This window comes from Sarcophilus harrisii, chromosome 2, assembly GCF_902635505.1.
Source record: "Sarcophilus harrisii chromosome 2, mSarHar1.11, whole genome shotgun sequence".
NCBI classification, from domain to species: domain Eukaryota; kingdom Metazoa; phylum Chordata; class Mammalia; order Dasyuromorphia; family Dasyuridae; genus Sarcophilus; species Sarcophilus harrisii.
In genome coordinates this window covers 219,026,499-219,043,861 of record NC_045427.1, presented here as the reverse complement: position 1 = coordinate 219,043,861, position 17,363 = coordinate 219,026,499, and the positions used below count along the sequence as shown (strand labels likewise).

Here is a 17,363-nt window from a genome sequence, read left to right as displayed (position 1 = left end):
GAGAAAGAAAGAAAAAAGAAAGGAAGGAAGGAAGAAACAAAGAAACAAAGAGAAAAAGAAACTACTTACAAGTACAAAAATGTTTATAGCAACTTTTTTTGTGGTGGAAAAAAAATTGAAATTGAGAGGATTGTCCATCAGTGACTGTACAAATTGTGGTATATGAGTATCATGGAATACTATTGTGCTATAAGAAATAAAGAACAATCAAATTTCAGAAAAACCTGGGCTTACATGAACTGACGCAAAGTGAAGACAGTGGAACCAAGAGAATATTATTAACAGTAACAGCAACATTGTACAAGGATCAACTATGATTGACATAGCTCTTCTCAGAAATACAATGATTCAAGACAATTCCAAAGGACTCATGATGGAAAATGCCATCCACATCCAAAGAAAGAATTGATAAAAGTCTGAATGCAGATCAAAACATACTATTTTTACTTTATTATTTTTTGTGGTCTTTTACAACATGACTAATATGGAAATATGTTTCATATAATTGCACATATATAACCTATATCAAATTGCTTGCTATCTTAGGGAGAGGGAAGGGAATAGAAAGAGGAAGGAAGAGAAAAAATTTGGAACTCAAATTTTTAAAAATGAATATTAAAAATTGTCTTTACATATAATTGGAAAAAAACTTTTAAAAAAACCATAAAAAAGAAGTGTTCCAAAATCAAATTAATATCTTATACTCTTCATATTTATATATCATTTATATGTGATATTTAAATATCCTGCACTATTCTTTTCATATTTAATGTTGTGTTGATTGTTGTAGAATTAGACAAAATAATTCCTTTTTTGTGAGTGAATAAGAGTATTAAGGCAGCTAGGTGATATAGAGGTGAGAGCAATGGAATTGGAAATAGGAAGACCTAAGTTCAAATTCTGTCTCAGTCATTTATTTTCTATGTGAACTTGGGCAAATCACTTAAATTCTCTGTGCCTCAGTTTCCTCATCTGTAAAATAAGAGGGGTTGGTGACCTCTGAAGTCCTTTTCAATTCTTGTGATTCTATTTGAGCTCATTTTCTATAGATTAATCAGCAACATCTTTGAGACAATATAGATATGATGATACAAGTGAAATGAACTTCATGCTGTTTCCACATAGTTTTAATTTCTTTTTGCTTAATCTCTTTATTTTCCTTTTTATTCTATGTAGTTTGAAATCTCTTGTCACTTATATTATTGGCTATGGTTTATGTTTCAGTTAATGTTTCCTATATAAATTTGGATGCTAAAAACATTTAGAACAAATAAGCTTAATACTAGAGCAACTGGGTGGTGCAATGGATAGAGCACCAGTTCTGGAGTCACAGAGATTTATTTTCATGAGTTCAAATGTGACCTTAGACACATACTAGCTATGTGGCTATACTCGTGACATTAGGCAAGTCACTTAACCCCATTTTTCTCAGGTTCCTCATCTATAAAATAAGCTAAAGAAGGAAATGGCAAACTACTCCAGTATCTTTGCCAAGAAAACTCCAAAGGGTCAATCATAACTGAAAATGACTGAACAAACTAGTTTAATACAAATATAAGTTTATTGTCTATGGTTCCTTTTAGCATAATGTAGTTTCCTTGTTAATTCCATTTTATTTTTGGAATAGCTGTATTTATTTTGTTAGATAACATAATTACAATGCCTGTATTTTTTTATTCACACTACATGTAGCAAACAGATTTTTCTAATCCCTCAGTTTTATTCTGTATATATATTTTAAAATGCATTTCTTCTGTCAGATTGTGAGATTTTGTTTTCTTATCTAATTGTTTCTTTTAAAAATTTTATTAGACTGTTTAATCCATTCACATTTAAAGTTGTAAAAGATATATATTTTTCTTCATTTATCTCTAACATGTTTTTTTCAAGTTAAGATTTTTTTTCTAGCTCATCTACTGTAAATACAGCATTATGTCTCTTCAATTTAGCTTAATCTTTTTTTTTTTTTTTTTTAATGTGGACCTTTTCCTGCCAGCTCTTTTTCCTTAGCCTCTTCATAGTACCAGACCCTTTGCCTGTTTGTTACCCTTTTCCTTTTGAATTTTTTTTTTTTACTATCTCCTTTCTTTTTCTTGCTTTCATCTGGTTATTTAATTTTCCTCTTTTTTAAAACATTCAAGTAGAATCACCTTTCTTTTCTTTCCCCTCAATTTGAACTGTACATTAGTTTTAAATTTTTCTGTTTTCCAGTGAGGATTCTCTCCCTTACTTTCTTCACTATCCATCTTTCCTTTCTGTCTATTCTAGACTTTTCATTCTCTAGGTCATGACCTCTCTATTCTCTGTATTCCTTGAAGAATCAAAACTTCCTAGGTTCCCATTATGGGCTCTTCCCTCTATGCAAATTCTACCATTGCCTTTCAGATTTGCCCCTGAATAATTTCAACTCCTCTCTTTTTGAGGCTGAACAAATGGTATCTCCAAGTACCAAATCCCCCGAGATATTACCCAGCACAAGGTTCTCATCCCTTTTCAGAATATTTCTCTTCATAAAAACAATTATCAATGGCAGTCCCTCTTACTACTAAAACCAGGCTTCCTCCTTTTTTCCCCCCTTTTCAATCCCTCTTACCACCTTCCTACTCACTCCCCTACAGGCGCTTCTCTTCCTGAGAGACCACTGAAGTCATATTTCCTTTGTTATTAGCCCTTGACTTGATGAGGGCACATCATACATTCTCATCTATCCTCTTTTTTCCCTTCACTCCTTTCATGCATTCTCCCATTTTATAATTGAGTCTTATACAACAACAAAACAACAATAACAAAAAAAATTCATTCAAATTTATGAGATTCAGTCCATAATAGCACAGATCTACCTCTCCATCATATTTCTATTTGAATTCTGCTTTGTGTACACTTAGAATGAAGTCTCTTACTAATCATTCAGCTGTCACTGTTGCTGTTGATGTCCTTGGCAGTTGCATTTATTAATCCTTCCTGTATTTCTGTTGTCTAAGATGACTGAAAAGTAAATAAACTCTTCAGTTCTGATTTTCTTTTTAATAGTATTTTGAACACCTCTTTATTAATGAACATCTCTTTTTTATTTATGGTTAAACTCAGATTTTCAGGCTAGATCTCTTTGAGCTGCATCTTGAGCTCTATTGCTCTTTAGAACATCTTATTCCATTCCTTCCTATGTTTTCTGTTGGTGTAACAGATAGTCTTCCTTTCCTTTATATTGAAGGCCTTTCTCCTTGTTTCTCAGTGTAATTTTCAAATTAAACCATTGTCTTAGAGTTTGCAGTCTTGGGTTTTTTTTGTTTTATTGTTGTTTTTCTGAAGGAGATCTATGGATTTTTTAAATTGGCACTTTGTTTTCTGTATTCAGACATTCTGGACAGTTTTCTTATATTATTTATTGCATTATAGTGTTCAGGTTGGGTTTTTTTTTAACTTTTCTTCTGCGAAACCTATAATCTTTAATCCATGCATCCTATTGTCAAAAACAATGTGTTTTACTTGTATGGAAAACATATTACTTAAAATATTTAATATATTAATAAAATTTAATAATTATTAATATAAAACATGCTTTTTTCTTCTTTTCCAGATTGTTCTTTGTATTTGTATTCTCAATCTTTTGCCATTTCTTTTGTTTCTCTAGTGAGACTTGCCACCTTGGGAATCAGGTTTTGCTGTTTAGCTAATGAATTTTCTCCTGTGCAGACCATAAATTCTATTCTCACAATTCTCATTTATTTTTTGAACCATGTAGGAACAGTGTGTTATGGTTCTATGTTCTCCTCATAATCCACAAGGACTTCTACCTCATCAAATGTTGAATCATTTCGCTTTGTTTTGTAGTATTTATTCATAGATGCATGATTTTGTTTACTAGATCTGAGGTCATATTTTTTTCTGCTGTTAATGTCTTTCCTGTTGGTTTATCTGTTTATAATCAAAGTCTTTGACTTTTCTTCCTTCTGAAACCTTTATTAATTTTCATTCTTTTTCTCTTATTTTCCTCTACTGCTCACTTTCTGACTCCCTCCCCTTTTATAGTACTTTCCCTAATGTCTGAATCTGAAAACATCAAAACCTCCTCCCATGCTGAGAATTCATATTTCTCTAGGCTATGTCTCTGTCCCAAGTGACTTTTGGGACCCTAGCTGAAGCTGTACTTTTTCCTTCAAACTTTAATGAAGTATCATGTTGTTTTAATCCCTCCCTTCTACCACTTTACTATCTAGTCACCTGCAGGTCAGTCCCTCTCTACTCCCCCTTAATCATAAACAATATCCTAACTTGTTTCCTCTCTATCTCAGCACTTTGTCCCAGAGTTACAGAGCATTTCAATGCTGCTACTATCACAGCTGGGCAAATTTTTGCCTAGGAGATCAGCATGTGAAACTGCATTCTGTTGTAGGTCCATGAATCACTTGTATAGCCTTGCTGTCATAAGTGTGGCAAACACTGGGGAATGGATAAATAAACTACAATTAGGTGATAGTTCATGGAGTTTTTTTTAATTAGATTTTTGATTTCCTAGATCATTGAGATAGTTGAAATTATTTTATCTCTGCACTATAATTTCTATTTTGGAGAATTGTGAGAGGTCTTGAAGATCAAATAAAATGGCTAGTCCTCTCATCTTATTGGTTACCTGATCATAAGTCTCATTTCACTTGGTTTGATCATTTCTCTACTTACAAACTTCCTTAAATTGGAATGTTTCCCCGACAATAAGCCTGTATAAGATTATTATCTCTCTTTTACAAATAAGGATACAGACTCAGAGAGACTGAATAACTTTGCTCATGGTCACACAGTACTAAGTGTTAGAACTGGGTTTTGATCTTAGATCTCCTGATTTCAAATGCAACATTCTTTCTGCCAAATGCCTTTCCACTTTACAAACATACACACACCCCCTCCTATATGTATGTTTTTTCATATACATATCTACACATAAATGTGTTAGATGTTACACAGATATTATATATTAAAAGTTTGTTAGATATCTATAGATAGCCAGAAATTTATATGTCTATATATAAATATATGTATACGGTACATATATGATATGTATATATACACATCCTCCATGTATGTATGTATCATCTTATTCTCCCATCACATGCATGTCATTGCTCCCCCTATGATGTGACTTCATGTACTGGTAAACTTGGTGACAAAGTTTAAGAAGGATATTGATAATCTGGAGAGCATCTAAAGGAGGGCTGCTAGGATAGTGACGGGTCTTAAATTCATCTTGCCTGAGGACTGGTTGAAGGAAATGAACATATTTAGCTTGGAAAGGAGAAGAGTCAGGGAGGACATGATAGCAGTTTCAAGTATATGAAAGGCTCTCATGCTAAGAAAAGATTAGATGTTTTATTTGGTCCAAGAAGAAGGACCAGAATCAGGAACAGTGGATGATAGTTGCAAAGTAACAAATTTAGATTCAATGTCAAGAAAACCTTCCTGACCATACATACATGGTTACCATACATGTAACCACTGTACATAAGTGGAATGAGCTGCCTCAATAGATGGCAGATTCACCCTCCTTGGAGGTTCCCAAGTAGAGGTTGGACAATCAGTAGTTGTTATGGTGGGTATTCCTTTTGTGTGTGGGTTGGACTAGATGGCTACTGAAGTCTACTCAAACTCGAAATTTCTATGACTGTGCAAACATCCCAAATTTGTGGCTTAAATCCCATCATGCTTTATAAGAACCATTCGACTGTAACATTTCTAAGGAGTGGGCAACAATGTTATTGCCTCTCTCAAGCTGGTAGAGTGAGTGAAGAAAATCCATGAAAGTGTTTTCTTCTTTGGGAGCCAATTAAATTCTGGTGTAGCTTGTCTAACCTTATATTTCTATTCAAAGTAATAAACATGGCAGTAGCCAGCTGATGGAATCCCTTTGATTTAATGTGCTTCTGCTTGCCATTCCATATTCTCTGACCCTACCATCAGTAGGCTGTCACATCTCTTTACTGAGTTTTAGGAGTTGTCCCTTTCCCTGAATTCACCATTCCCAAACTAGTCATCTTCCTGCTTTGTTGCCTCTAGCAAAAGGGGAAATTAAATGTGAGTAATCCCGTTGCTTCAAGGTAGTTTGCCTTTATAGTTGTACCTTGTTGAAGAGTCAGGCTTCATTGCTTATAGATTAGCTGTAGAGATGAGGAAGTAATATTGGAGGACTGCTGAGTCTTCACTTTGGAAATCAGTAGAGATTGCTTATGACAAGATGTGTATTATTCTGTGGTGTCTGAGCACTAGGGTCTGATTATCGTGCTGTGGCAGCCTACTCATTTCCAAGTTAAACATTTGCGTTCTTGGCACGATTACTCTAGTTTCATTAGTTGTGACTTCTTTTCAGTTTCTCTGCTGTGCAAGTACCTGTTGGTCGAGTTTATTTCTGGCTCTTAGATATTTGTGTATTTTTCTAGAAAGGAAATACTTGTCTTTCTCCCAGAGAGGGAAACAAAGGGTCATCCAAGGATAGGAAATTTGGATAAGATCATTTAGTAAAAACGAAAAGATCTTGGGGCACTAATTCCATGAGTGGCACATAGAATCTTTTTAGAAGTCATATACTTTGTTATTTGCAAGGTTGGCAGGTTGAGGCGGGGCGCTTTTTTGTACATGTTGGTGCCTGCCATTTGGGAAAATGTCTAGTACACTGTATTTTATTTTTCTGCTCATCTGGCCATAAATTTTCTCAAGAAAAAGGCTATGAATATTTTTCCCTTTATTTAAAGAGTAATATTTATGTTTTACTTATTTTGTTAAATTAGTTCAGCAAAATTCATATCCACTGGCCTATCTATTCCTGCTGGGTATATATTTTGCTAAACTTGTATGATTAATACACAGATGGAAGAACTAAAATTTTTTTTTCATGAACAAAGAGGGTTTTTAAAAATTCTTTTTATTAAGCCACAAAGAATTAAACCAAGAATCATTATTAGAATTCTGTTTTATGGAACATCATCCTACAGGATCAAAGTTAGAAAGAGAAGAAAAGTGCTGGTTTATGATATTTGAGATGCTTTCTATTTTATTTTATTTTTTATTATTATTAAAGCTTTTTATTTTCAAAACATAACCACGGATAATTTTTCTTTTTTTTTTTTTTATTATAGCTTTTTATTTACAAGATATATGCATGGGTAATTTTTCAGCACTGACAATTGTAAAACCTTTTGTTCCAATTTTTCCCTCCTTCCCCCCTCTCTCTCCCCGAGATGGTAGGTTGACCAATACATGTTAAATATGTTAAAGTATAAGTTAAATACAATATATGTATACATGTCCATACAGTTATTTTGCTGTACAAAAAGAATCGGACTTTGAAATAGTGTGCAATTAACCTGTGAAGGAAATAAAAAATGCAGGTGGACAAGAATAGAGGGATTGGGAATTCTATGAAGTGGTTCATACTCATTTCCTAGAGTTCTTAAAGTATAACCACAGATAATTTTTTAACATTGATCCTTGTATAGCCTTGCTTTCCAAATTTTCCCCCCCTTCCCCCGATCCCCTTCCCTACATGGCAAGTAATCCAATATATGTTATACATGTTAAAATATATGTTAAATCCATATTTGTACAATTATCTTGCTGCACAAGAAAGATAAGATTGAAAAGGAAAGAACAAAACAAAACAAAATGCAAATGAACAACAAAAAGAGTGAGAATGTTATCTTATTATTCACACTCAGTTCCCACAGTTCTCTCTCTGGGTGTAGATGGCTCTCTTCATCATGAGATCATTGAAACTGGCCTCAGTCATCTCATTGTTGGAAAGAGTCACATCCATCAGAATTGATCATCATAGCAATTCCGATGGGCATGGTCCTCTTCAAAAATGATATGAACCAAATCAGTTCCAATAGAGCAGTAATGAATTGAACCAGCTACACCCAGTGAAAGAACTCTGGAGATGACTATGAACCACTACATAGAATTCCCAATCCCTCTATTTTTTTCTGCCTGCATTTTGTATTTCCTTCACAGATTAATTGTACACTATTTCAAAGTCCGATTCTTTTTGTACAGCAAAATAACTGTATGGACATGTATACATATATTGTATTTAACTTATACTCTAACATATTTAACATGTATTGGTCAACCTGCCATCTCGGGGAAGGGGTGGGGGGAAGGAGGGGAAAAGTTGGAACAAAAGGTTTTGCAGTTGTCAATGCTGAAAAATTACCTGTGCATATATATCTTGTAAATAAAAAGCTATTAAAAAATTGATCATCATATAATCTTGTTGCTGTGTACAACGCTCCCTGGTTCTGCTCATTTTACTTAGCATCAGTTCGTGTAAGTCTCTCCAGGCCTCTCTAAAATCATCCTGATGATTGTTTCTTATAGAACAATAATATTCCATAACATTTATATACCACAATTTATTCAGATATTCTCCAATTGATGGGCATCCATTCAGTTTCCAGTTTTTTTGCCACTGCAAAAAGGGCTGCCACAAACATTTTTGCACATAGAGGTCCCTTTCCCTCCTTTAAGATCTCTCTGGGATATAAGCCCAGTAGAAACATTGCTGGGTCAAAGGGTATGCACAGTTTGATAACTTTTTGAGCATGGTTCCAAATTGCTCTCCAGAATGTCTGGATCTGTTCACAACTTCACCAACAATGCATCAATGTCCTAGTTTATCCCCTCCAACATTTGTCATTATCTTTTTCTGTCATTTTACCCAATCTGAGAGATGTGTAGTGGTATCTCAGAGTAGTCTTAATTTGCATTTCTCTGATCAGTAGTGATTTAGAACATCTTTTCATATGACTAGAAATGAGAACCAAATATTTTAGATGGTAATTATGACAGGTCATCATTTAAACTAGTGGTAACCTCAACTCTGTATCACACATGATCGATAGGGTTATATCTTGCTTCTTTTTTGAGAGTTTTGGTTTCAGATCCTTAGTTTCCTTTTGTGTCAAAAGTTTAGCTTACTTTCCCCTCTGAGTAATAGTGTCACAGAATCAGAATTCTTTCCAAATGGCAATATTATACTGTAATTATTTGTTATTATTCAAAACCTTATAAATGGAATCTGTCCAGCCATTCCATAATTAGTGGGCACCCCTTTAGTTTCTTACTCTCTATTTTTGTATGTGTGGATCCTTTTTTTTCACTCTCTTTGAGGTATAAGTCTAGTAGTGGTTTCCTATACTAGTTCAAAAGATATAACTCCTCCAAACTGTCTACTAGAAAGGCTTCACTGACTTCCAGCTCCATGAGTGTGTGTGTGTGTGTACCTGCCTTTCTACACAATCTTGGACAATTCTCATTTTCCTGGTCATCCCTGCCAATCTGATCGGGGTAAGGTACAAATGTGCTGGAGCCAGCTTACGCCAGCTCTGGAGAGAGAATTCTTAAATTATCGATGTGAGAATTTACACATTGGAAATTGGCAAATGATATAAATCAGTGATCCATCTTTTTGTTGGTTGTATAGTGTTGGTAATATAAAAAGTGATGGCAAAAATCTTAATGAGTAGATTACATGTAAGTGTATTATGGACACATCTTTTTTCTTGGATAGTCATTTGCTAAATATTTATCAGAACATCCCTTGTGTGAGGTCAATCTGAATTGTGTTTTTTATTTCTCTTGTTATTAGTGATTTCGAACATTTTTTCCACGTAGCTACTGAAAACTTGTATTTCATCCTTTGAAAGTGAGTTGTTCATATATAATTCAAGTCAATTCAGTTTGTATCTTGGACACCTGACTTTTTCCGAGAAAGCTGCTAGAAAGATTACTTTTTCCAAGTAAACTATTTCCATTTTAATTTTGCCTGCATTGATTTTGTTTGTTCAGAAGTCTTACAATCAGAAGTATCTACTTTATATTTTGTGATCCTTTCTATCTGTTCTTTGACCAAGAACTCTTTCCCATCTATAGCTTTGAAAATTATCTTTTCTGTTTTTGTAACTTGTTTATACTATTGCCTCAATGCTCATTGTTTTACCTTATGAAAAATGAAAGCAATTCTAAAATTTTATCTATAGGGCAATAACCTAATGGGTGCTATATCTTTCCTTGCTAAATGAGATACATGTAGTTCTGGGAATAGTTCCAAAGAAAAAATGAAGCTGCTTGTGAGTAAATAGCCCACAAGGTATATCAAAATCTTTAGTATCATTTTGTTTATTCAAGTTGTTTAGTACAATGCCAACAATGTTTTTTTTTTTTAAACAAATTCTCAGCAATACACTACCATCCTTGTAGACATTGACCTGCCTTTGAAAATGGTGCTTTTCTTCTCTCATTCTAACTGACCTGAATCCCATGTAGGTCATTTCTTTACCTAGATATCTGTGATGTAAGGAAACTCTTGGGTTCTTTAAAAAAAAGTTTTAGTGATGCCTTTGTTATTTATATAATCTTTTCCTGATGTATCCCCCCATCCCTCAATATATACATAAAATATTCCCTTATAACAAAGAAAAATAATTAAGACTGGCAGTTTCACCTATTTATTTCATTAAATATTTTCCAGGAGTAAGACTTACCACTCCAGATAATCTTAATCTGACTCTTTTAGTATTTTCATTTCCATTCTTATGTATTGTAACATTATTATATTGTTCTTCATGATTTCTAGTAACTTATCTCATGTTTCTCTAATTTTGTCATATTTTTCATTTCTTATGTCACAATAATATTCTATGACATTCAATTTTTTCCATCCACTACCCAAACAATGGGAATCTATTTTGTTTCTAGTTTTTTCCCCCCATAAAAAGTGGTGTTATCCCTATTTTGGTGTGTATGGGGCCTTTCTTTCTGTCTTTGCTCTTCTTGAAATATATGTCTCATAAGGAATAAAGGAGTCCTGAGTTCATTAAAAAACATCTGCAAGTGCTAGAGATAACATTCTTTAATTCCTCCCCTCCCCCCGCCCCCCCAAGGATCTTTTCTTATTTACTTAACCTGATAACCTTTGACTTTGACCTAACAGGTGGAGATAGTACCTATGTATGGTACCCGAAACTACAGGAGATTATCATGGCCTTTCAGAGCCTGGGAGCAAGAGGCCCTAATTTATATCCCAAAGCATCTCTTCAGGCTAAACTTTCTGTCCTTGATAAAAGGTAAGGGTTTCCTCTTTGTGAATTTTTAGGAAATCTTGATCCTTGGTAGAAAGTTATTTCCTATTAAAAAGTTTTCCCAATTTGTGTCATTCAGCCTTTTTTGAACACAAAATTGGCACAGTATTATAATAATATCAATACTGAAATACAAAAGCTAGAGAAGACAGCACCCACCTGAGGGACTAAGTCTAACAATTAGAATATGAGTATATGCAGAAATCTATAAACATAGTTCATATATTTAAGTGTTGTGATTAACAGTAATGTGTTTAATTTAACTATAACTAGGTATAGAAGCATGTTCAAAATAATACTAAAGAAAGTTAAATTTGGCTGTTATGTCCAAGATTCTTGTAACAGTGCAGAAATTATATTTGGCACCTATAGAACAACAGTCCAAGTCTACTTGTGACTGGAGAGCTGCCTTCAGTAAGTCTACAGGAAGGCAGCATGTCACTATATTATCCAGCTAGGGGAGGGTAATATTATCCAGCTAGGGGAGGGTAATGTCAGAGTTGCCTACTGAACGATTTTCTTACATGAGCCATTAGCCTAATTGTTCTGTCATTGTCTCTGTGACTTGTGTGGAAAAGTTTTTTTAAATTTGTTTTCTGAAAACAACAACTATCTGCCTGCAACTGGCTCGGTTTGCAGGCATCTACACTGATTTTTCTGCTGTTAAGTTCCTGGCTTTAGCAGTAGTGCCAAGAAGTTTCATTCTATTCCTCTTAGCCATGTCCAGAATTAATTCAGGGGATAAAGTGAACTATTACGCAGAATATGAAATATAAAATCTATGCTTTGTACACAGCTCATGAGCCTCAGTCCTATCTCTCTGAACTTTCCTTTCTTAGATCCCATTTCCTCACATTCACAGATTCAATCCTGGCATTAGGGATAAAATGGCATTAATAATAGCACCTACCTTACAGGATAGTGAGGATCAAATGAAAGAATTGTAAAGCACTTAGCATAGTGCTTGGCACATAGTAAAAGTATATAAAGGTTAGTTGTTATTATTATTTGTTAAAATAGTTTTTTTTATATATGATATGAAGTGAAAGAAAATAGATCAAATGGACATAAATGAAAGCAGAAGTCTCTAGTTAGAGTCAAACATTCTCCCATTTTCCTTCCCTTTCTTCGGGAATGGGTAGGAGTATTTCTGAATGACCTAAACCCAAAACTTGTAAAAAAAAAAAATAATAAATAAGGAAAGGAACTTTCTGCCCTCATCTCAGACACACACTAGAAATAAGAGAAAGTGGGAAAAGGAGTGGCAGGACTCCATCCCCTCCTCCAACTATCCAAGCCAATGAAATTCACTAATTGCTGTCAATCTCTGAAGATGGGGATTTCTCTCTCCTTGTGGAGATGGGCTAAACCAGGTTGGGATAGCCAAGGTGTCACAAACCTTTCAGTGAGGTGGGTGGCCAAGCAGATGAAAATTCCCCTCGTTCCCCCCAGCAGAATGAGAGGATGAGAACAGTTTGTTTCAGTGGGTATGAAGAAGGTTGAAGTAGGCATTGTGAAGAGCTCAGAGCTTGGTCTGACACCAAAGACGTCAAGGTCACCCACTGCATCCTGAACCATCACCAGTCATCTTGACGTTATCTTGACACTGGACTTTGATAAATAACTCTGAAAGAGAAAGTAAAGCCAATGACTTTTTGCAACTCTTGATTCACTTAAAACCAATTTATGCATGAATCAAAAGACATTATTCATACCATTCTACCATTTTTACTTATCTCAAAATCCTGTGATAACATGCAAGTGATGAAGCAGCTTGTGTGGATACACTAACAATTATAGTCACAACCCTGTGTACAGTTGGCTCAAGCCATAGAATTATCTTCTCACTGAAAGCAGCAGTGGGTTCAATAGCCCCTGGCTGTCTGAGCAGCCTTTTATCAGGACCACATGGCTCACTTCCTGGTGTGAGGAAGGGTCTAGAAAGGATGCTCTAAAAATGATCTGCTTTTCTCAACCCTGACCAGCTTACCCTGGCTGGAAGAGATCCCACCCTGTGGTTGAAACAAAAAAAATATATATATATATAAATTTTTGCAAAGGTCATTCCATTCACCCTCAGTACATGGAATGTGCTCACATTTTTGGACAACACTTATAGACTTATGAAATCCAGTAGACCCAAAAGATAAACAGCTCTTGTTGTGAGAGAACTTAGAAGGGGTTGCATGCAAATAGCATCCCTGAGTGAAAAAAAGCTGGCAAATGAAGGCTAGCTTGCCAAAGTTGGAGCTGGAGACACATTTTTCTAGAGTGGCTATAGTGAAGGGGAATACCATGAAGTTGGCGTAGGTTTTGTAATCAAAACAAATTTGTATGCATTCCCAAATGAATGAATGGCAGGCTCATGACAACACAATTGCTACTTGCAGGGAAGTTTCATGCCTGAAACTCTGATTATTCATGTGTCAAAAGGGGACAAGCTTACAATTCAGGATGACTTTAATACAAGAACAGATACAGACTACCAGGTGTGACAGGGAGTCCTGGGGAAGAAAGGTATTGGAAACAGCAGCATCATTGGTCATTTATATTGAAGAATTGCACATCTTATGACCTTCTAATTACCAACACTCTCCTATTTACCTAAATACAATAAAACTTCATGATATACCTTCTCAACAAATATTGGCATTTAATAAACTATGTCATTGTGAGAAAAGACAGGATTAACAAAAAGGTGGATATGTAGTTCAGAGTGCTGAACTGATCACAGACTTATTCTTTACAAACTAAATATTCTTTTTTAATTATTATTATTTATAATTATAACTTTTTATTGACAGAACATATGCCTGGGTAATTTTTTACATTATCCCTTGCACTCACTTCTGTTCCGACTTTTCCTCTCCCTCCCTCCACCCTCTCCCCCAGATGGCAAGCAGTCCTATACATGTTAAATATGTCACAGTATATCCTAGATACAATATATGTGTAGAACCGAACAGTTCTCTTGTTGCATAGAGAGAATTGGATTCAGGAAGTAAAAATAACCTGGGAAGAAAAACAAAAATGCAAACAGTTTACACTCATTTCCCAGTGTTCCTTCTCTGCGTGTAGCTGCTTCTGTCCATCACTGATCAATTGAAACTGAGTTAGATCTTCTCTTTGTCGAAGAAATCTACTTCCATCAGAATACATCTTCATACAGTACTGTTGTTGAAGTATATAATGATCTCCTGGTTCTGCTCATTTCACTCAGCATCAGTTCATGTAAGTCTCTCCAAGCCTCTCTGTATTATCCTGCTGGTCATTTCTTACAGAACAATAATATTCCATAACATTCATATACCATAACTTATTCAGCCATTCTCCAATTGAGGGGCATCCATTCATTTTCCAGTTTCTAGCCATTACAAAGAGACTTGCCACAAACGTTTTGGCACATACAGGTCCCTTTCCCTTCTTTAGTATCTCCTTGAGGTATAAGCCCAGTAGTAGCACTGCTGGGTCGAAGGGTATGCACAGTTTGATAACTTTTTGGGCATAATTCCAGATTGCTCTCCAGAATGGTTGGATTAGTTCACAACTCCACCAACAATGTATCAGTGTCCCAGTTTTCCCACATCACAAGCTAAATATTCACACTTGACAAAAGCATCAGCCCCAAGGCAAGATGACTACCAGAAGATTTACTGCGAACAGATTAATGTGCTTCTCCAAATGGGAACATTTTGTTGCTAACTTGGCAGGAAAGCTGAGCCAACACATGGTTGGCAACAGTGGAGTAGAAAAACAGTGGGCAGCTTTCAAAAGTTTGGTGTATGGTGCTGCATTTAATCATCTGAGCCAGAGCACTGGCAAACATCAATATTGGTTCTGTGAAAATAATGGAAAAATTCAGAAACTGCTAAGTGAAAAATGAGAACTCCACAGCATTTATCAGCAGGATAGTTCATCTATCTCTAAGAAAACAGTGTTTAATTCCATTAAAACTAAAGGGCAAGCAAAGCTTAGAGAAAGATGTAAAATTATTGGCTCAGTAAGAAGGCAGATGAAATCCAGTTTTATGCTAATAGTAACAATCCAAAGCACTTTGATGATGCCCTGAAGACTATTTTATGGGTCAAAGGACCTATGAAATATACCTCAACTACTCAAAGCTGATGAAACCATATTGATTAGAAATAAAGGGCATGATTCTGGGGAGATGGGCTGAACACTTCCATAGCATCCTCAACAGACTATTATTAATGCTGAAGCCATCGATCATATACCTTAGATTGAAGTCTATCCTTCTCTAGTCAAACTTCTAATTGAAGAAAATGTTTGAATGCTATTAGGCTCCTGTCATGTGCCAAAGCACCTGGCGCTGATTCTATTCCAGCTGATATTTACAAGTCAAGGGAGCTACTACTGCTTATAGAAGAGCTGACTGAAATTTTTTGGGGTTTTATGGCAAGAGGAGGTTATCCCCCAGGAGTTCAAAAATGTCTCCATTGTATGTTTCTATAAAAGAAAAGGAAATAGATTGTCCTATAATATTCACAGGATAGCTGGGAGGAAGATATCTCTCTTAAAATTGCTGGCAAGATTCTTGCTAGAGTTCTCCTTAATAAGTTGATTTTTAACCTGGAAGATGGTCATCTATTTGAGAGACAATGTGACTTCAGAAAGGGCTGAGAAATGATTGATATGCTGTTTGTTGCCCAACAATTCCAGGATAAATGCTAGGAGCAGAACAGAGGTCTGTGTACATTTGTCAATCTGACCAAGTTCTTTGGTACTGTCAATCATGAGGGCTTATGGAAAATTATGTCAGAATTTGCTTACCCAGAGAAGTTCATCAGTATTGTTCTCTAGTTCCATGATGACATGCTTACCCAAGTTCTGAATAATGGATGATGCTCTTGCATTTTCCCAGTCAGCAATGGAGCAAAGCAAAGCTGTGTGCTTGCTCCCATGATGTTTTTAAGCAGTATTGTCAGATGCCTTCAACAAGAATGAAAATGGCATTAAGGTAAACTAGTACACTGATGGTAAATTATTTTTAACTTGAAAAGTCTATAAGCCTAAGATGAAGAGAGAGAGTTGGTACATAATTTTTTGTTTGTAGATGGTTGTACACTCAATGCAATCTCTGAAGCAAAGGTACCACCACAAAGTATAGATTGGTTCTCTGCTACTTGTGCTAATTTTGGCTAGCAACTATGAAAAAAAAAAATTCAAAACAGAAATTCTCCCCCAGCCAGAAATTCACCATATATACATGGAACCACTGGTTACAATAAATGAAGAAATTTTGAATATTGTATTTAAATCACTTACCTTGGCAGCATACTCACTCACTGCCAGAGCTAGCTCAGTGTTTGGGACGCTTTTAGGGAAAATGTGGGGAAAAAGAGGTATTAGACTACCAAACTGAAGATCTACAGAACTGTTGTGCTGACCTCACTGTTGTAAAACTGTGAAAACTAGACAGTGTACAGTCCCATGGCAAGAAGATGAATCACTTTGATTTGTATAGTCTTAGGAAGATTGGAAAATCACCTGTCAGGATAAAGTCCTGGACACTGAAGTCCTTTCTTGAATTCGGCTGCCAAAAATTCAAATTCTACTGCAGAGAATGCAACTCCAATGGGCTGGCCATATTGTTCGACTGCTAAATGTATATCTACCTAAAAGAATTTTTTACAGAGCACTCAAGCAAGGCAAGCACTCACATCATGGTCAGAACAAGTGATACGAGGACACTGTCATGGTCTCATGACACAGAACTGCCCGGTATGGTTTCCCTGCATCAAAGAAGGCATAGTGCTCTGTGGGCAAAGCAGAATTACAATTGCTGGCCAGAAACGTGAGATATGCACATTTTAAACCATCTCCAATCCACATGTTCACTAGATTATTTGTGCCTGACTTGTGGTAGAACCTTTGAAGTTCTCATTGGTCTGATCAGCCACAATTGGACACACTGTACCTCTTCTTCAACATAGTGATGTCCTTTTGGTTTTCTTTGAGAAAGAAGGAAAACAACTAATCCCTATATCAAATCAAACCATCTCAAGTCAACAAACATATATTAAGCACCTCCTATGTGTTAGACATGGTGTTGACTGCTAAGGAAGTTAAAAACCATCCCTACTTTAAAGGAAGTTCATGGCAAGCAAACAATTATGAACAAACAAAATATAGATTGGATAAATTGGAAATAATTTCAGAGAGAAAAACTCTAGGGTTTGAATCTCCCTCAATACTAGACTCTGATTATCTCACACAGGA

General features: G+C 35.4%; 1 protein-coding gene across 3 annotated transcripts in view; it reads left to right on the top strand.

The window, feature by feature from the left end:
* Window positions 1–17,363, top strand: part of FAM178B (family with sequence similarity 178 member B) — a 171,026-nt gene that overhangs the window by 92,026 nt on the left and 61,637 nt on the right. For all 3 annotated transcript variants that reach the window (XM_031951489.1, XM_031951490.1, XM_031951491.1), the window contains exon 10: window positions 10,976–11,108. In XM_031951489.1, the coding sequence (XP_031807349.1) occupies window positions 10,976–11,108 (133 nt within the window). The remainder of the gene's footprint in view (window positions 1–10,975; window positions 11,109–17,363) is intronic.